Source organism: Tribolium castaneum, chromosome 5 (genome assembly GCF_031307605.1).
Source record: "Tribolium castaneum strain GA2 chromosome 5, icTriCast1.1, whole genome shotgun sequence".
NCBI classification, from domain to species: domain Eukaryota; kingdom Metazoa; phylum Arthropoda; class Insecta; order Coleoptera; family Tenebrionidae; genus Tribolium; species Tribolium castaneum.
In genome coordinates, this window is record NC_087398.1 from 12,694,508 (window position 1) to 12,716,330 (window position 21,823).

At 33.3% G+C, this 21,823-nt stretch overlaps 1 protein-coding gene across 3 annotated transcripts in view; it reads right to left on the reverse strand.

Moving 5' to 3' along the window:
- Ccapr2 (cardioacceleratory peptide receptor 2) overlaps positions 1-17,126 on the reverse strand; it is a 50,361-nt gene extending 33,235 nt beyond the window's left edge. For 2 of the 3 annotated variants that reach the window (XM_008194710.3, XM_015979718.2), the window contains exons 1-2: positions 16,802-17,126; positions 3,132-3,372 (exon numbers count right to left, since the gene is read on the reverse strand). In XM_008194710.3, coding sequence (XP_008192932.1) covers positions 3,132-3,272 — 141 coding nt within the window. In that variant the 5' untranslated portion in view covers positions 3,273-3,372; positions 16,802-17,126. 3 annotated transcript variants of the gene reach the window in all.
- Positions 17,127-21,823: the final 4,697 nt, after the last annotated feature.

Here is a 21,823-nt window from a genome sequence, read left to right on the forward strand (position 1 = left end):
ATCACATAGGCTTAAAAGCGACGTTTTGATTATAAGGTGTATTAAATTAAACGGATTTTGCAATTAGAAACCCGTTTTACAGTTAGCTTTAAAATGACGCCGTCTCAAGACCATTTGTGTCAAAAGTGACCACCTAATTGCCCCACACGAAAATTTTATTACCGCCAATCGCTGCGTCACGATTACAACCAATAAATTAGATAATTCCACCAAACATTGTTCACTTTTAAAAACACGCAAAATGTTGCTGATTCCAACTCCTCGGTGAAACTCACGTATTTTGCGAAAGGCTTGGGACGGAATTAAATGTATGGTTGAAGGTTCCCAATGAACATTTTTTTTATAAGGGTTTTCGAAATAATTCCAACATCAAAATATAAATTCTTTGGTAATCTGACGTACTGACAACGTTTTCGTTACTTGAATTATAGGTATACCTCTTACCGTGCACTATAAGGGTTACCGTTACCACTAACATTGGTAACCTTATATAACTCTAAGTTTCATTACGACAGTAACAAAAAGAAAACCCTTACGTTTACATAACCTGTTTTAAACGTCTTATTACAGGCCTTAAATTTAGGTCTATCAGACACTTTCCACAATAAAAATTCCCCTGCAACTTTTTCTAGTCTGTGTGATTTTAATTTATATTTCCAAAAAATTGAAGCGTTATACTGAAGCAAATACCTACTTTAATTTTTCAGTAAAAAAGATTTGCTATTTATTCTAATTAAGTACATATTTTTCTTAAATAAATGCATATGTAGAAAAGCAACAACACTTAAGGAAACACTAAAGAAAAAATAACTTTTTACAATGTGTCCCACACTGTGTGTTTATTAGTCTTAATTTTTTGAGGGAAACTAATATGGCGCATTTTTCTTTATGATCCAAAGGTTTCTTATAATCTCATTATAAAGCTTTAAGTCTTTTTATACATTCTTTGACACTTTTATATAAATTTAAGTAACACTTCAGCGCAAAGAGTTCTTCTATAATGTGTTTTTAAATTATTCTCTTTTAGTCGTATGTGTAAAATGAGAAAACGCCGCTTCATATAACTAATGATAGACATTTAGACACTGAATATTACTATTCTCCATTTATTAAGTCTCTAATTGTAATAACCTTTGATAATAAAAGTGTTTTCTTGCACACTGTAACAATTTAGTTGCATTTTAACAATTTTTTTAGAATAAATTCAATTGAGCAGAGCGGCACAATTTCACAGTTAACTAGATGAGAATCATTTGAAAACATTTATCTTTATCTATTAAGAAAGGTCATGATAGACACCTAAAATCTCCACCCATTGGTTTATTATTTGCAACGTCGAATACAACCTCAATTTCGTATTTACTAGCAGTTGTTCTGTGTCATCATTATTGAAAAACTACAAATTTTTTGGATTCGTTACAATATCCTTTGGATATTAATAAGATAGACTGCAAAACATTTTGTTCTCCAACATTCAAGTGAGTAAATTTTGGGCTCGCTATGAACGATACCAAAGGCTATACAGCTGGTTCAAAAACATGTTGCCAAACGTTATAAAAGGAACTCTGGTTACCAGTCAAAACGACGTTTGGATTAAAGTTTTATTGCAGTGTTTCTATACACTAATAATCTTCGGGTTTTATATAGAAGTAACCCTAACCACTATAAAACTTACAAAATTCGTAATTCTCTTATTTTTCAAAATAAAAAAATGCAAAAACAGGTAACTTAGAATTGAGCTCAAGTTTGACCTAACTGGATCAGCCATTGCGGGGCTATGACATCATCACAGAACTTTTTAAATGAAACGATCATTTTTCTTGTAAAATTAAAACTGTGCTAATTATTTTGAACATAGATGAACCAAACACGTAAAAATTTTTTTTGAAATTTTAATTTTCATGTGATGTATAAAAACAGGTAAGGTAACTTAGGATTTTATTTGAACTCAGATTTGACCTAACTGCAGCAGTCATGGCGGCCAAAATGGCGGGCGCCATGACGTTATTACAGAATTTTTTTAATTGTACGATATAATTTTTCTTTTATAATTAGAAAATTAGAAGCTTTATAATAGGTTTTTACAACTGTGATACTTATTTTGAATGTGGATGAAGCAAACAAAAAATTAAGATTTTCATTAAGTATTTCATATGACTGATGCTATTACTGATCCAGTTAGGTTAAATTGAGCTCCCTTGAAATGCTAAGTCACCCGTTTGTGCATTTTTATTTTATTTTAAAACAATAATAAAAATATGAACTTTATTATAAAAATTAAAAAAAAATTCGCGTTCGGTTCACCCACATTCAAAATAAGTAGCACAGTTGTAAAAGGCTATTAGTGGAGCTTCCAATTATACAAAAAAATGGTATAGTTTCATTTAAAAATGTCTATGATGGCCCCATATTGGCCGCCATGAGTAATCCAATTAGGTTAGATTTAAGTTCAATTAAAATGGTAAGTTACCTGCTTTCGCATTTTTTTATTATTAAAAAATAAAAGATTTGCGTATTTCATGCATTTCTTCAAACTCACACTGCCGTACAACTTACAGTAACCGTTACTGTTAATGATATTATACCTACAGTCTGAAAATTGAGATTCGAGCGGTCTAACGCTTGTAGAAAATGTAAAACTCGTACCCCTATCCCGAAAAACGCTGCAATAATGCTTCGATAAATTGTGTTGTATATTTATACATTTGAATTAAAAATTATCGCAGTGTTTTTTGAGATAGAGAAACAAGTATTCTATTTTCTACATGCGTTAGGCCGCTCAACTCTCAATTTTTGAACAATAGTAGGTGATGGAAACGTTTCCATTGCTACTTTATTATAAAACCTAAACTTCTTCGGCCTGCAAGTAACTTAATATCACCAACTACAACTCCAAAACCAAGTGGAAATGTTATAAATCGCTAATGTAAACCCGTTATTTTAATATAACTCTTATTGGGTTAGCATAAGAAATTAATTAATTAATATTTTTTTTATTTAATAAATTTGGACACGTGGTACTTTTTGAGCCGCCTTTGGGACACACTTCGTCCTTTAGACAGTCCTTCATGATGTGGAAGATTGAAAGGTTTTCGCATAGAATCCTTAATCGGAGCTTTGCCTTGCCTTACCTTGTAGAAGTAGAACGAATTGATATCAGTCGGCGTCGGAGTGGTCAGCTGCTCCGAAGAGTTGACTTCAAAGCCGGCCAAAGAGGAGTTGCTTTTCAGCCAGCTTTGCCCGACATCCGGAATCGGGGCTCCACTCATCATTCGGTCGATTTACAAGCAGACTATAGAGTCATTTTTATCAGCTGTCATCGCTTTGTTCGTCAATTAACCGAATCGTGAGGCACGGAGCTCATCCTCGAACCTGCAACAGATTTTCAGCATTGATTCTCCGCCTGAAATACTTGAAATTCAAGTCTTATTAAAAGAGTGGGTTTGGAATGAATTCTTTCAGGATATTGCGATCGGACGCGAAATGGATGTTCTGTCACATATTTTACATTTCACCATTTTATTGTGGAATTTAATGCGAAGTAGCATGTTGTCCACGCACTATTAGATAAATACCAGTGTAGTTCTCGACAGTTAGCATAAAACTGTCACCGACTGGGATATTTAACTATCCGTGTTCAAGCTGCACGTTTTTTATTGCTGTCATATTTTTCACGAGCCTGAAAAAATGCCCAACAGATTCGCCTTTCAGCTGCGGTGAGATATTTACAAGTTGGCTCGACTTGTTATGCAATAAGAATGCGAATTCGCGGGTAGTTTCCACCAAAAACTGCACAGTTATTAACAAAGTTTGGTACAAGGTACACAATAATCTGCGAAACACCGATTCGATATTGCGCAATCAAAGTAATCCACTATAATCAGGAATGGTGAAAAGCAAACAATCTACACAATAATGAAGGAAATTGAACCCAGCATGTGGTACAATCTCGGTTAATAAGATATATTGTTAAATTGAAAAGCCCGAACTCGATTTTTAGCACGGCTGCCAGACGGAAAATATTTCACCCAATTTTAACCCTCCGATGGGACAATAACATCATCACAATGCGACTTTAGGGCAGCTTCTTACGCCAAAGGACGCAGCATCGATTCTGACGCAAGTTCGAGCACATTAAACACGAAGAGTTGCAGCATGTGTAATAAATCATGCCATTCATTTAGCTAAAATGATATCAAAGCGCTTCACACACTGAATAGAACAATGCACCACATCCTCTCCCAACAAAATAATTAATCCAGAGTTTACAACCACTTTTACCACAAAAACGAATAAAACGGAGTAAATTACCACTGATGTCCAAGTTGCACCGAAAAACTGTGATTAATGAGCATACTAATTGCGGCCGAATGCTTGATGAAGACGTCGCAACAAAGGAGAAAAATATTTAAATGGCCCCGTCTGCCTTAACGGTCACCTATTTGATCAAAAAACACCGACTCGGCGCTATCGAGTTGTAAATGTAGCCAGAGCTGTAATAAAATGAAAAGATGCATGATTTTGGATAAAGTTAAGTCAACAGGCATTCACATGACCCGCTAGGGTCTAGACCTAATGTGGGTAAAATGCCTTCGCCACTTGAAGCTTTCTCTTGTTTTTCAGCGGAGGAATATTAGCCATAAATTTCGAATTCTAATTAAAGATTTTTATTTCATGGAGATAATCTACATCGTGCGTTCTATTTCCATTGCCTTGCCTTGGCTAAATCTAATTTTAATTAAGTACATTTTTCATCACGTTATCAGCCAGATTTATAATTTATTTCTGATGCAGCTTAATGGAAATTTTATTTACCCACGTTCGAGCTCCGTCTCGGATCGACATAATTAAATCGCTTTTGTTGCCATTCAGTATTTTCACAACTTTACGAACTCCAGTTCGGTGCATGCACATTGTTTCACCACAGCATATGTCTCGTGTTAGCCAATTCAGAATTAGCCGATATTAATATTCAGAGCCCGACCACGCGAATAGTTCAAAATTTTTCTCTTGCACAAGCAATTGACATTCTGTTAACAGAAAAATTATATTTGATTTTCAGCATATGCAAGCCCACTTTATCTCGAAGATTGGGCGCCGGAATGTGCCTATTTTTGCGGCAGCGGATTACCGAAATTAATGGCCTGGCGTTACGTCTGTATGAACGTCTGTCAGACATAAATTGATAACCTTATTTGTATTTTTTGTTCGAGGCATAAAAGACGACGTAGTGTGATTTATTAGGTTTGTAAAAGACTGATCGCATCTAAGTTTGGCACTCAATTAAAAGAAATTAAATTATGGGCTTTGGGACAGTGAAAAGAGCTGCTCAAAAATTCAAAAATATGTTGCTTACTGAAGCAGATACTCCAAATTTTCAAATTGCTGCGACGTCTGCCAGCTTTGAGACTAATGGATACGTCCACAAATTTAGATGATTTATAGCACGGTGGGTTCATTTTTTATTCGAATTTTTAAGATTCCTTGTTAGCGGTGTTGTAATTTATAAACAGGCGTACCGGCGACTTTAACGCTTGTAAAATGTCACGATCTGGTTCGATCAAAACAGCGAGTGCTTTTTTCCAGAAACCAAAAACCAATTCTTGCTTTTGCATTGTGGTTCAACCAGCAGCGGTTATTTTAAGCCTGCTAATGATGTGCTTGAGTTTATAAACATTGGGAAAGCAGAAACACAAATTCTCTTTAAACTTGAATTTTTCAAAGTAGTAATTGTGTTTAAATACACACTTCGGGTGTTTGGATTGTTTAGAAAAACACGGTTTTAAAAATAATTTCAAACAATAAATTTCGTTTCCGAAATAAAAAAGTTAAAATGCGAAAACAGCACGGTTCGTTTATCCTTCCTCAGAAAATAGGAGAAAAAGTTTAATTGTCAGATGTAATAAAGTGGAAAATATAAACAGCTTCCGGATGAATATAAGATAAATCGTAAAGTTTTTATTGACTGACTAATGGTATTTTATTTATCGGCTGAGGATCATCTTGTGGCCCTATAGAAAAGTTTTAAACTCGTGATGGATGCAGATTTTATTAAATCAACTTCCCCACTATTTTGCTTTGAATTTATTACGGCGATATTTTACCATTATGTTTTTTGCGACACATTTTACATTATTTATCACAACTATCCCACCAATAAATATTAATTAGACCAGACATGACCCAATTTCATCCCTACATAATTGTGAAATTAGACACAAATCACAATCACTGCATTTAAAATTACAGTAGAGTCTTATTAATCCGACCATGCTTTTCCTAACAAAAAAAAGAAAGTAAAATTTGTTTATAATCTTTTGTAGAAAAATAGTGAAAAATATCCACAAAATTAGGTTTTTGATCATACTTCATCATATCAGTTTTTTAAGTTGAAATATACTTTTAGCAGACTTACTCTGTATACAGGGCGATTCTTTTAGGGGCTATATTAAACACTTTTTAACATCTAATACAGCTTTAAAATTTTGTGTACGATCCAAATCGACCATTCTGAGTTCAACTAAGTTATTTTCAAAATGGATGAGCTTCCGCAACTACAAAAAATTGGCGCCAAGTTTGAAATTTTATATAGTAACCACACATTTTTATTGCATATTTGAATTAATTTTCTCAAACTGAGTAAAATTTACTCAAGTTGTTAGCACTTACCCGTTATAGTTGACATATATTTTTTTTTCTAAAAATTTTCGTTTGCAAGAGTTTATCTAAGATATCACAGCCCTTGAGTCCTACGCGATAAGTGAAATTTGAATTCGACAACTGAAGTTTTGAAAAATTTTCAAAATTTTCGAAATTGTTAAGTGTCAAAATTCATGGCTAGTATGATTTTTTTTAAAATGGTTTTCAAAAAACAGCTGTAACTCAGTTTTTTCAAAAGGAACGACCCTATTTTCTTTACGACAATCAAAAGAATACCGATATTTTTGGTGACTTTTATCAATACGTCCTATACCTATCTCTTAATTTTTGAAAAAAATCACAATAAACGGATTCTACTTCGTTATTCATAGTTAATCAAGTAGACCTTGTAAAATGGTCCACAGTTGCAAACTTCAATATTTTATTTAATTTTTAACTGGTTAATTGTCAATAAGCCAAAAAACAATAATATTTTATAATTTTATATTTTTCATAATTAGTAGTTATAATTTTATATTTATTATTTATAATTTTTATATTTTATTATATAGTAGTATATAGTTTTATTATATAGTATGTTATAACTTAGTGAATTTTAAACTTCTTGGATGAAAATGGTGAATAAACTGAATATTTCTTTTAATTAATAGCACAATTTTATCCCATTTTTCAAAAGTTTACTTGATTAAAAATAAAAATAATGGGCAAAAATGCTGTTTTTCGCGATTATTTTAAAAACTGTAAGAGATAGATATAGATATAATAAAAGCCAGCATAAAAATATAATGATCTTTTGATTGCCATTGAAAAAAGTGTTTTGAAAGCATTTTCAAAAAATCATAGTAGCCTTGCAATTTAACAGTTGACAATCCTAAATACTTGAGAAGACCTTTTGAACCTTTGGCTATCAAATGCAAAAAAAATATTTACTTAATATAAAGTGTTCACGAGCTGAAATATTTTAAATGAACCACTGCAAATAAAAATTTGTGACATATGTCAAAAACTATGACAGATAAGTGCTAACAACAATAGTACATTTTCCTCAGTTTCAAGAGGCGAATTCACAAATGCAATAAAATTAGATGGTTACTATTTAAAATTTCAAAGTTGGCGCCAATTGCTCGTAGTTCCGGAAATTTTAGTTGAACTCAGAATGCTCGATTTAGATTGTATGCAAAATCTTAAAGCTCTAGCTATTTATATTAGAAGTTACAAAGTTTCTAATGTAGGCCCTAAAAGAATCAGTCTGTATTGTATTCTACAGTCTTTTAATACATACACACACTTTAGTTTTTTACACGGTGTAATAAAAATAATTCAGACAACAATAATTACTTCTGATCACAAAGGTTCTACTGTAATGTGTGTTTTGTTGGTCAAGCGAAAAAGTCAATAGCTCCGAAAATGGGCAACGATCATTAGTTGAAAAAAATGAAACAGCATCGCTTTCTCAAGACGAGAAAAAAGAAACATTAATTATTCTCCTGGTTTGGTTTTATCTAAAAACACGATTTTCGGAATCGTGTGGTGCATTTCCTTGATAATAAATCTAGTAAAATAAACATTTGGGCCTATTTTTGTGTTTAAATTATGACAAAAGTAATTAATTAATGACTATGCAAAACAGGAAGTGCGTACGAAACCAAATCGCTCTCTTTTAAAATAGACTCAATTTATGGTGACTTTTCTTCGCGACAGGAACACATTTTCGAGATTTTTCAGCTCGTGTCTCATTTGCCACGAATTAATTTATCTCTGCCACAGCCAGTGATAAAATTTCTTTCCTTGAAGGATTCCCTGTAATGCGATTTTGGTGGTTTAGCGACAACAATAGCGATTTTTAAGAAAGTGGGTTCAATTTATAAATTCGAGTTTTGGCGAGTTCTTTTCCCCTATTTCCGCTGGCGCCTATAATTCATACTTTTTAAGCAGATCGTTATTTACTCGCGTCATTTATTTGTCAGTAAGTTCGCAGCTTACACGGTCTAAAATAACTTTGTTTATGCAGTTGGAACTCACCCCAAGACTGCACTGACTTGTTAATTGTCTAATTTTATGGCTATTCAAATGCCGGTGAAAGAGAACATACACGTGGCGAAATGCGTAAATAACAAGATTACAACGATAGTTTCCTCGGGTTAATCAATCAAAAATCGCTTTAAATAGAAGCGATAAAACCGCCACTAATTAATAATCGTTAGCTGCGTCCTCTCGATCACCAATTTCGCCAAACACGCTCATAAATTCCCCACTTTTATTCACACAATTTATTATCGCCCGATTTTCACGGGAATTATTGTAATTCAGTTGTTAATTCATTGATTTTATAGTCTTATTTAATTGGAATGTTCCTACTTTTACGTCTGGCTAGCCATAAAAATCATTTTTACTGTGTACTTAATTAAAAACACGTTTATTGACAAATTTCGACAAGCAAAAACTATTTAATACGCATAGTTGGGTGAACCCAATGGTAATAAAATCGGCTTTAGTGGATCGTTATTGTAGATCAAATTCCTAAAAATAACCGTTCGCTAGCGCAAGTAGTTTGATTCAATGAAATTTTGAGCGGTTCGTTGACATTAAGTTTATAAATAAATTTCAAGATCAGCACAATTAATTTTTTATTTCTTTGTTGTTTTACAAAAGGGGCATAATACGAATTACAGGATGATTGACGATTCTGTTTACAGCTTGTAAACTTTTTATCACTGGAAATAATACAGTTTTAAACTTTGTGTTTTCGCTCGAAACAAGGATCTAACGTGGCCGGAATTTTTTAATACAGAAACGGCTAATTTTAGCCCAGAATAATCTCAGAATCGATACTTTATTATTATATTGCAACTTGGGCTTGTTTTCTTGTACAGGGTGACCCAGGGGTGCATAATCGGTTTATAACTTTTTTATTATTTAAAATATTCTGTTTTCATTATCCGATAGAGCGAATTAAAGTTCACAAACTGAAAATATTTTTATTGTACACTGGGTGGTGAACCAAAGTTATATTTTTTTAAATGGAACACCCTATATATTTTTGCCTGATTAGATTCTACGCAAAAATATAAACTATTATGTGTCTATCTCTTTTCGTTTCGGAATTATTCAACTTTTCGTTATAGAAAAGACCAATTTTTGAAAAATCGCTGCAAAGTCGCCTATGAATATTTTCCGGTAAATTTGCAACAGAAAAACTCAGAATACCTTGTAGTTTTCGGAAATAGTCAACTTTTACTTGAAACACGGAAACAATGTACAGGGTGTGCCAAAACGCAAAAAGTTGAATAACTCATTTTTTTTAATGGAACACCATGTATTTCTTTACATGTGTCGATTGCATTTTTCATAAGCTTTCTATTAATATGCGGTTTTTGTAGCTATACAATATTTCTCAGTGTTCAAAAAAATAAAAAATAAATTTTTTATTTATTTTATTAATAATTCTTGATGAGTGAAATTCATTTATGTATCAGGTAATAATTAGATTACTTGTGTAATTAGTCACATTAGTACAAGTCAAAAAATTAATTACTATTTGACTATCAGATTCTAGGCTAACAAATTTTCTTGTAATAAAATATATCTTTTTGAACAATTTCGAAAAATATTTTAAATTTGCTATGCAAACCCCATACCGTTAGAAAGCTTATCAAAAATGCTTTCGATACATTTAATAAAATACAGGATGTTCCATTTGAAAAAAATGAGTTATTTAACTTTTTGCGTTTTGGTACACCCTGTATATTATCTGCGTGTTTTAACTATAAGTCGACTATTAGCTAAAACTACAAGGTGTTCTAAATTTTTTTGTTGCAAATTTTTCGGAAAATATTCATAGGCGACTTTGCAGTGATTTTCAATAATTGGTCTTTTTTATAACAAAAAGTTGAATAATTCCGAAACGAAAAGAGTTTATATAATAGTTTATATAAAGTTTAATTATTTTTTTGCGTAGATTTCAATTATGCAAAAATATATAGGCTGTTCTATTTAAAAATATATAACTTTAGTTTACCACCCTATAAACAACACCCTGTGCATAATAAAAATAGTTTTAGTTTGTGGAATTTAAGTCCATCTATCGGATAATAAAAACAGAATGGTAATATTTTAAATAGCAAAAAAGTTATAGACCGATTACACACCGCTGGGTCACCCTGTATATCTAGTTCAGCTTTGTCGCGCGAATATCTGAATTGCAATTTCATTCAGTTTTTGATGTGGAAAGCCATCATCCTTTATTCGGATTCATCCCTAATTCGTCGATGCTACACTGGATATGAAAATTGCAAACAAAAAAGAAATAAATTAGCGCGTGATGCGCAACCAAAACTTGATCCTACTCCGTGGTAAAAATCCAAGTGTTAATGTGCACTTCACCTACTTAACTTTCGCACCTAAACTGCACTCTGTCTTGACGTAAAATCCAAATATTTGCGCGCCTTTTACCGCAAAAATTGACAGCGATTTTTCCAAGGCAGAAGATTTAGCGTCTGATCTGATAAACCTGTCAAAGGCAATAACGCGCAAATTCAAGGTGCGCTGGTATTTTTTGGAAATAAAACACTCTTATTTGATATTCATCGTGCGCGCTTCGCTTGCATTTCGGATGTCATCATTATGCCAATGAAAAATGGTCGTCGCCAATAAATTAAATTTATGATTCATTCATAACAGCTTAAATCTTTTTTAGGTAGCGCGAATTGACAGCCAAATTGTTCGCACGAAATTGAAAGATAACAAAGTGACGATTCCAAAAAAGGCCGTAACTGGCCATTGTCTCCACCGGCAGTAAATTACAGGCGTGATCTGTGCGATAAGTGGAGCCAAAATTTTTTGATTTTCCCTTACTTGTGTCCAATTAATGTCGCTTTGAGACTTTTTGTCCCGATTGCAAGCTTGTTAGCCAACGGTTTTATGACACCACGTCTAGCAACTTTGATCTGAATAATTATCGAACTTTTGATGCTGGAAGAGGAAGAACGTTGAGGCAACGTCCGAAAATTAGACGCTGTAAAGCAATAAAGATAATTTGATCGGAGAAAAAAGGAAATAACTTCATTAATTTCAGCAACAAAGCAAGACCAATAATCATTTGTCGGCGAAAATTACATCGAGAGTAATAATTTCAGTGACACTAATTGTTTCGGAAAACTCCATTTTCTCCATCTGAATATGTTCCGCGATTTTAGATAATTAAGTTTGAATTTTATTTAGTCTAAAGTCGGCTGCATTTAACTAATTAGCTGCGCTTAATTATTATGAGAATGCTGTTTTACTTCAAATTACGCGTATTGTTACAGGAGTGAGTTAACACTCGATGTAGCATAACAAGGATATCATTAAAAGCGAAGGTAGAAAACCAATTGCTAAAAAGCGAACTAATTTGCATTTTACAACTGATTGGGCACGGAACTTCTCTCGTTTATAACGAGACTCTAGGAAAATCATTTTATTTGCAATAAAATGTTGTAAAAAATAATTAATTAAACTAATTTGAAAAACAGCCCGGACTCGGGGAAAATTAATGGTCTTCGGAAGGAAGTTTGCGAAGTGATGATCGAGAGAGATAAGACAAGCAAAATTAATTTTTCTGAAAGCTGTTAACTAAAACAATAATAACACGATTTTGGAGTTGTGTGTGTTGCGATAAATTCCAACTTCTGGCGTTTTTGCAAGAGAAAACGACACAGTTTAAAACGAAACTTCGATATTTAATCACTTCCTGTCTCGGAGCCCGAAATTTTTATTGAATAACATTATTTATACAACCCCTGGCGCGATATTGCCTTTGTTATTATGTTTCCAATTCAAAATAAATCACTTCATTTGCAAGTTGCATCGAATAAACATTTCAGAGTTATTTTTTGAAGCCGCGCTTTACAATAATAATCCAGCGTGAAAATAGCAAAACCAAACGTTTATTTAAATAAATAACAGGCGGGAGGCCGGTTGTAATTAATTGTGACCACCTACCTGCTAATTTTGACGGAATTAATTGAGGTCCGACACAATGGCTAATAATTTATTTGACCCACTCTAAGCCCATCCAGAATTGAGATTGCCGAAGTTGTACTTCTATAAACAATAATGTATCGTGCTTTACGAACCACATCTCTGCCAAAATCTACATTTCTTTAGCCATAAAATTAATGTATCGAGATAAATCAAATGAAACCCTGTTTTGCATCAGAGACTGATTGATCTGTCTCTATTTCGGTTCGATAGTCTCGACAACAAAAGCAATTTGTGATTTATTTGCAACCATTATCAAATTAAACAATTTCGTAAAAATATGGAAATTGCTTTGTATGTTTAGGCGCTCCTGGGACAATATTTCTCCAGGAAATTGAACACCTTGACGTCACGTTGTTATTGGTGAAATATTGTTGTTGCTGAAAGCTGAAAGTGCACCGTTTTCACAAATATTTTTACTTAAAACATGGAATAATGTCAGTTTCTAATTGGAAACCATGTCGTAACTTATCAAAATTCAGATTCTTTATTAATTAAAACGCTTTGGGAGAGACATCGGACTGTTTATGTATTCCGTGAGCATTTAGCAAATTTTCATATAAACTACCTCAATTCTGTGACATCCTAACCTGTCAGCATTAAAATTCAGCAATTCGGTGCAATTTCATGCAATGACCGACCTTCTACAAAAGTCAGATTTAATGCAACGCTCTGTGAATAACAGAGCACGTCAAAGGTGCGGGCCTAACAATGGACTCGAAAAATAATTTATGCGCAAGTTGAGTCAATCATTTCGTTTGTAATTATTGGAGGCAAGATTTACAGCGATGCTAACGCAGAATTGCATAATTCTGATGCAATTAAACGTATAATTAGATGATAGTTGCTCACGTTTGCGATGCCCGAGGGAGATAAGAGATAAAAGCCAAGCGACGGATATTTATTTCTTATTATTTGCAATAGCTATCGGAGCGACCCACGATCAGCTCCGTTGCAAAACGCAATAAATAACTGAAAAATCAATCACCATAAATCGAGAGGTACCGACAAATCTATTATTAAGCTTCAAATGTGGATACTAGTACTTGTGGTTGATTACAGACAGTTAAGATAAAAGTATTCGGGGTTAGTGGAGCACGTCTTGGACCTTAGAAATAATTTATATTTAGTCCTTCATTATTGAAAACGCTAATAATACACTCCCATCCGAAAGCGGGCTGAGACACACGAAAAAAACTAAAACCGTGTTATTGACTTAAATTCCTGAAGCTTTGGTTTTGGTGTAATCGCCGCCGCATTGATCCCTGATATGGGATTGAATGGCTGTACAAAACCAAGAAAATTACCAAAGATAACAATTCCGGGTTGAACGGAGGATCAAACCCAGCCGTACCTTGAATATTTTCGGATTATAAGAAGCAAATGAATCGGAAACCGATCGCATTTTTTGGGGAGAATTAATTAGTCTATTAAGAGCGCAGCCAATAACCCTTGGGATAATTGAAAAACTTGCACTTAATTGAAGGCATTCAGGTGAAGAATGGCCAATTAAATTTCACAATTAGGACATTGGCGTTCTTCCTCGATCTGAAAAAAACTAGTTGCTACGTCTGGAAAGAAAAGAGCGTGTATTAAGGATGCGGATTACGTCTAATTTTATTCAACGGTCGTTATATTATGCAGTCTAGACTCTAACAACACACCACCAAATTGATAACGATCTCTGCAACCCTTAGCCACATACTGGTACAATTTTTCCAAAGATTGTTTACACACAGTTGAGACACGGGTCGATGAAAACGTTGATTTCCCGATTTATTTAACAAACCGCAGATTTATGGCCCCATTTACATAAAATTTTCCGGCCGTTCCGGGAAACACAAGATAATTGATAGGCAATCTAATAAAAAATTACAAACAACGCTGGAACTTCTTGTGTTGGGTTTAGTTCGCATGAATCAAGCTGATAATCAGCGATTTAAATTAAAAAACGGCCGAGTCTTTGTGACCGATTTTTGGCTGTTGTGGGTATTTTTCCAAATTTAATTACCGATGTGCGGAAATGTAAATTGCAAACTTCAAAGCTTTGCATATTTATAAAATTAGTTAACGTGGAAAGATCACCTAGTGTTTAAATTCAATGAATACACACGATCTGTTTACTCGTGGGGCAAAATTTACAGCAATTTGCGCAACGAAATGTTTTAAATTGTTGTTTAAAATACGCAGGATCCACAGGTGAGTAATAAAACGTAAAGCAATGCTCAGAGTATTATTAGAAACCGGATTTTGGACTAAATCCTCATCAGTTTTTCAAGCGGTACACTCTATATTTTGTTTCAGACGCATCAGTAATGACATATTTAATTGACTCGGGCTTAGCATCTGTCGACGTCTAAAATTAAACGGATGAATAAAAGATCATTTGCGAGTGGAAACGGAGAATAATCGATTCCTGAAACTGTCTGCGTTAACCGATCGCTGAAAGTTTCTTGAGTAAATAAATAAAAGACTGACTGCTGAAAAATAAAAAGTACGGAATTTTACGAAGTGATCACAATTATTTTTGCATTTTTCAAACATGGAAATGCGGCCGTAAAATGGAGTTTTTGAGACAATCCATAAAATTTGAGCCATCTAGAGTAATAAAACTGTTTGTTTGATTCATTTAATTGCTCTGCAAAAACACTGAACTACTTCACGATTCTGTTTTTTGTCCGTAATTATAATGCTCAAAAATGATTTGCGTGTCTGGGCGAGGAATAATTTTATAATCGAATAACTGAAACTTCGGAGATCCACTTATTGTGGAGTATAATTCAATGAGAAATTAGACCCTTATAAGAGGATCCCTGGAATGGCGTAAAGTGTGGCCAGGCAATTAACAAAGTTGTCTCAATTGGTTTAGGGAAAAATTTCGCTGTGATTTAGGACAAATCCAGTGCATTAATATTTAAAAATACTTCTCCCTCGCTGGAATTGGAGAGTAGTTGGTTTGAATCGCTTTGTATAAAATTACCATCAATAAAAATTTTATCGAAAGTAGTTCAAAGATTTTAACATGGGAAAACTTCGACTCAATCGCTACACTTTTTCGGAGCTTGTAAATAATCGAAAATGGGGATTTTAAATTACGGAAGTGCATTAACATACCGGAGATTAAGACAATCAATTTCGAGATATGTCGCTTTCCAATCTCGTCTTCAACATAATGTGCTCATGTCTTACATCTCGCGAGATATAATCGGCGAAAAAAATCACCAAATAATTTTATTGTTTAAATTATGATGCAACAGTTGCTTGAATAAAATTATTCGTTGCAACACGACAAAAATGCATTAAGGCAAGCAACGCATTAACACAGTTATTAATTTTAATTACACTTCTCTTAAAACAAAAATTCCTTCACACGTGTGGGCGAGGATTTTCGAAAGAATTTTAAGTATGATTAAACGCACTTGCAGCCAAGTTTTTCGAGATTTTGAGTTTTTTAATGTGTGCTCTATCAAATGACTTCAGTGTGTTGTTATTGGACAAGGATAATCCTCACTGACGGCAAGAATTATACAAGTAATCCGCTGAAGCAGATGTCAGATTTAAACTAGTTAAGAGGATGAAAATTCACTCGAAAGAGTTAAATTTGTCAGTGTACAAGACAATATTAATTCGAAAATGCTTTCCAAGCATTCCTGATTTTATTATGTCGAGGGACACATTTGCGGCCGATTTATTGTTATTGTTATTAGAGCAAAGAGAACTGAAAAAAATTCATTTGCTAGGCGAATAAAAATAAATTTTCCGGATTGGCCTTTTAATGCAAATGCTACAATAATATTTTTCTTATTTAAGTAGGTAGATATTTTAAGAAATATATATCAAGGTCTGTAAGTCAGTGAGTAAGAAATAAATAATTAAGTGTTGTAAACACGAATTTTTGGCGCGTGGGGGAAATAAATTCGGGCCTAAGTGAATTTTTTTGAAATATTAGACGCGATCAGTGTGAAATATCTGAGAAACGTGATGTTCTTAAGTAAAAATATTGTGAAGCTCCAAAACGATGCAATAAAAAATCTATTAAACCGTCGGCACTTTGGCGAAATATTGCGGCTTTATTTTGCAATAAAAGCGGTCCGGAAACAGTAAAAATTATCACAAAAATTACCAAAGTCGCCGGTTTCGTGGCAGCAGCGCAAATCCTCTTTCCATATACGCATTGTTATCTCGATGCTCCACACAGCATTAAGCACTTAATGTCATCATCGCGCACTGAATCAACGCTAGGGCTCCGTCGGTGTTTTACCATTCAAAGACCGGGTGACACTAAAGAAACTGACGCGCGGTTAAGTCTACACAATTCGAGGTACGCCCCCAAAGGCACGCGCGATCCTCGTTTCCGACGAGGAGTGTGTCCAACCAACTCCGGGTCTTCTTAGCCTCTTATTCCGTCGACATCACCGGATGCGCAACGCTTATGGACGGACGATTAACGGCACACGAGTAGCACTCCTGCAAACGATATTTTAATTGGACCATCTTGCTGACAGCAATTGCCTCCCGATTTGGGCTCGACAACGAAATGCCCAAGTTTTTATCGATTCCGGAGGGTAAACACCGACCACTTTGCGACACTGACACGCTGTAAACATCTACAAGAGCTTAAATTTCCAAAAATGGTGCAGGTTCGCACGAAGGGAGCTTACTGAGTTTATTTTAGAGTTATTTTTGAAACGCTTGATATAGTCAAACTACGCGCCGTAGAACATTTCAACCAATCGATGATTTTTTAGTTTCCAAAACAAATAACAAAATTAAATTTAACTAACGCAAACTTGGAAACTTAGGTGGAGACGGTTTACACTTACACAGGTGGATTCCACTTGTTGACCGTTCCGGAGCGCTCCGGGTGTTTTCCGGGTACCTGAAGTTTTTACGGATTTGCTCAAAATTACCCGGTATTTCCAAAATCAGGTACTCGTTGCAGAGCATTATAATACATTGTAACTTAAACTGTTGAATTCTCCAGAATAAACAAAGGTTGTTGATGGGCTTTTACTACTTTTCAAATTAGGTATGAATTTTTTTAGTGAAAAACTAAAAATATTTCTGTGAAACGATTACCATTATTTTAGTCAAAAAAATTCAAAAATCAAATCGTCTAAAAACTATACCTTTTTCAATCATTATATAGTTTATTTCAACTTGTCAATTGTATTGCAGAATGTATCAAATGTACGTAGTTCAGAAAAAACCTCCTACCAAATATATTTCAGAAAAGATGAGTTGCAATTACAAATGATTTTCTGAAATAAGCTTTACACTATAATACAATTAGAAAAGGGGTAGTTGCCAAGTACATTTTTTCCACTTGTATTGCATCAGAAAGTATCAAACGTATTTGAGATAATCATTTGTAATTACATCCTACCTTTTCTAAAATATATTTGATACCCACTTTCTGAAATACAGTTGACTAATCTGAAATCTGTAATATTTTCTGAAATTAGTTTGGTACATATTCTGCTGAACTACAATAGGAAAAGATGTAGAAAACCTTCATTGGACATTTTGACAATTTTTTAGAAACATTTTTTTTAACTTAAAATATGCTTTATTACGACATCCAGACAGAAGTAATTATAATTATTATAATTATACGTATACTTTTTAGAGCCTTCATGATTTTAGAAAATACAAAAAAATGGTTTTAAATTTTGATATTCCCAGTGAATATAATAATAATAATAATAATAATTATTATTATTATTTATAAGAGTCTTTATTGAATAAAATTAAACAATATTAAACTGATGGTGAGGCAAAGCCTAGCTTGAAGATGTTCAATTTAACCTCAAAGAAACATTATAATAGAAATTAAAAAATAATAAAAAAAATAAAAGAAAATTATAAACAATATAGAATTGCAAATAAATTTAGAAATTACTTAAGAACTAAGAAGAAAAACCATAAAAAAAACATAGCCAGTTTCTCAAGAGACAAAAAATAAGAAAAGTTAATTATTAAAACGTAAATTCTTAATTTTATTTTTGATGTGAACACTTAATTTTCAGAATTAAAAATTTCGATGTAAGCATTTGTTATACAGAGTTGGGCAAAAGCATGGAACCAAGCCTAAACTATGTACCTTTCGAAAAAACTAATTAGAACATCATCAAGAACTTTAATTTTTTTTATACATGATCGTGTTTCTTCAAAGCAAGAATAAAACAGCAGGAATTGTTTTAATGTTTTGCAGACAATATTTGTTTAATATATTGTCTCAACAAGGATAGTAAATAATGAGTCAATAATTTATAAACGAAAGTACATAAGGGTTTCCCAAAGTTTTTTCCGAAGTTTAATTAAAATTTAACATAAATGGACATAATTTTTTTTATTATCACATAAAAAATAATTAGCAAATCTTAAATCTTTGTCAATTATCAATCCAAGACGTTTAGTAGGTTCTAGAATGGAAAGATTTTGATTATCAATTTGAATTTTCACATTTTAATTCTGAACTACTGAACTGAATTGTAGGTACAATCACGATCAAAAAGAATGACACTTTTAAAACCACAGCCACAAACCTTTTCGATATGATACGGTTAATGTGTACGTTTGGATATTTTATAAATTAGCTGAATATTGTGTAAACTAGCTGGACAGTTTATAAACTGAAGGGTTTGTTGAAATTTATGACCTAGAAGATTTTAATTGGGCATTTGCTATCCGGTTCGGTTGGTAGGGGTGTCATTCTTTTTGATCGTGACTGTACGTTTATTTGACAAACAAAGTAGATCTCTCGATTTTTCAGAATTTAATTTTAAATTCATTTTACGCGCAAAATTAGCAGAAGATTCAATCGTAATGTAATGTGATTAATTTACAAAAACATTCACTTTTTTTCTATTTTTTAAACTCTGTTGTGAAATTTTCCTAGCGTACATAGATAAACACAGAGTTCCTAATATTTTGGTTATAAATTATTATGATGAAAGGTAGAAGTGAAGCCAAACGCTAAGAAAATGGTCTCATATTTCGTGTGTTTATTTTGTGTTTAGCCCTCACCTTGAATCGTCTATCTAATAGAAAATTTTATTTTAAATTAAATCCACTGAACGTACAACTTTTTTCGTTTTCCTTGTCATTCTAGCTTTATTAAGGACAAGATTTGAGTGGTCCGTAATAACCTAATTTTGAAATAATTCAATAATCGGCTTTTTCTCAAACATTGAAGCTTAGAGTAAAGTTGTTGACGCTGTCAACTTAACATTTACAAAAGATTATGGAAATTAATTGTATGCATACGCATGGAGCGGCAAAGTGTAGCCTGCAAAATGCCACGAGCGTTACATTCCTTTGTAAACATTCGGTATTCTAAAAATTTTCGACCTTAAATTTATTTACCTGTTGAGATATTAATAAGATAGCGACACATTTCAACAGTTTGGCAATTTGTGCGCCTTTCAGTGGCTAATAAGCAATATCCTCTCATACTTTGCGCACACAAATAAACAGACTATTTTTTCTACTACCATTGTTACGCCTTTCGGAGACTAATTACGGAAGCCACTATTTCGAACTGTGCTTTATAATGTCACTATCTAAACAATTCGGGAGCTAAAATTTTAATTGCCCTCCCGAGTGCCAAGCAATTACCGCCCAGCTTCCTTGTTTGTTTTGTCAACACTGCGAGATATTTTCGATCATCGATCCCTGAAAATGCCCGACAGGTAGGTGATCAACACATCTTCCAGTTACCATAATCATGCTCAAAACCACCAAAGGCAGTTTCACAACCAGAACTATCACGCTCGATATAAACACCTCCTAGCTGCGAGCAAAACATTACAATTTGACCATTTTTAGATAGTGATGCTTCAATCATTGCATAATTGGATCAAAGCAACGACCCTAAACTGCTATAACTTGGCTAGTTTAATATTACAACCGGTCATAAAATCGCTATTGCAGTTATAAAACAATAAAAATAACCGTTCAGCATATTACAGAGACAAAAGTAATTTAAAAATGTTTAGATTTTCAGAATTTGGACAGTCTTCAGGTTCACAGCCTCATTTTGCGAAATCGAGTAAATCCACACAGATATTTATAATGGCAAGCTTAGCTCAACTAGCTCGAACGCAGACTTACAAGAGATTAGACCAGGAATGGCAAATGGGTTTTAGTTGACGTGCCAAAAACGCGATACATCACCGGAGGCTTGTAGTAGTTTAGATTTATTTTCGTAAATGTTCGGTGAACATGTGGGGGTTCTTAAAATTTGATTAAATCAAATGTAACGTCCGAAATAATGAAAGTTGGACGTTTGTAATTAAAGACAGACCACTTTAATGCAGAAATTTTCATAACCATTTTGCTAGCGAATAGTTTGTTGACCACTGAGCTTGATAGCGAATATACGAGCTCACATATGAACTTTCAGATGAAAGCAATAAATTTGAATATTCGTTCTTTCAACAAATCACAGAAAAGCACAAACTCTATTTTGTAAAATACTGTCTCAACAACTTTTTATAACTTAAAAAATAATCTAACAGGTGTGTGCGTATACAGTTTCAATGATAATTTACATTATTTTGGCTCAAATTTTATCCGAAATTCGATATTTTATGAAATATATTTTCTAGCGTCACGGTTCATTATGTATTCCTGGCCATGTTATCCATATGAATAACACTAATGGAAGCTGACATTTCGCTTCTTCCCGTGTTCATAAATCCTTTTCTTTGTTGAATGGAAGGAAGTCTGCGCTAGACCAGCGACAGCAAATATTGAATAAAGTTTCTCCGCAGCTTCTTTGTCTGAGGTGTTTGCAAAATGGCTTATAATTTTCTGTACAAATCTCCTAAGTAGTATGAAAAACGGCGTTGTCTTGCTAATTTGAACGTCGCCTCGAGCGCACTAATTATACAAATTTTAAACTCTGAAAATGCTAAAAGCACCAAACATTACCATTACATGAATTTGAATATTACGAAAGGAGATTTAAAAATTTTGTTTAGATTTACTGAGATAATAAATTAGCGATTTTTTCAGACGACTGATTAGATTTCACCCATAACAGTTGACAGTAATGATGATTAAAAAATTTTAATGAACGGCAAGCATGCTAATGATAGATAAAAGCTCTATCTCAATAGACTCTAATTGTGTTTTACTT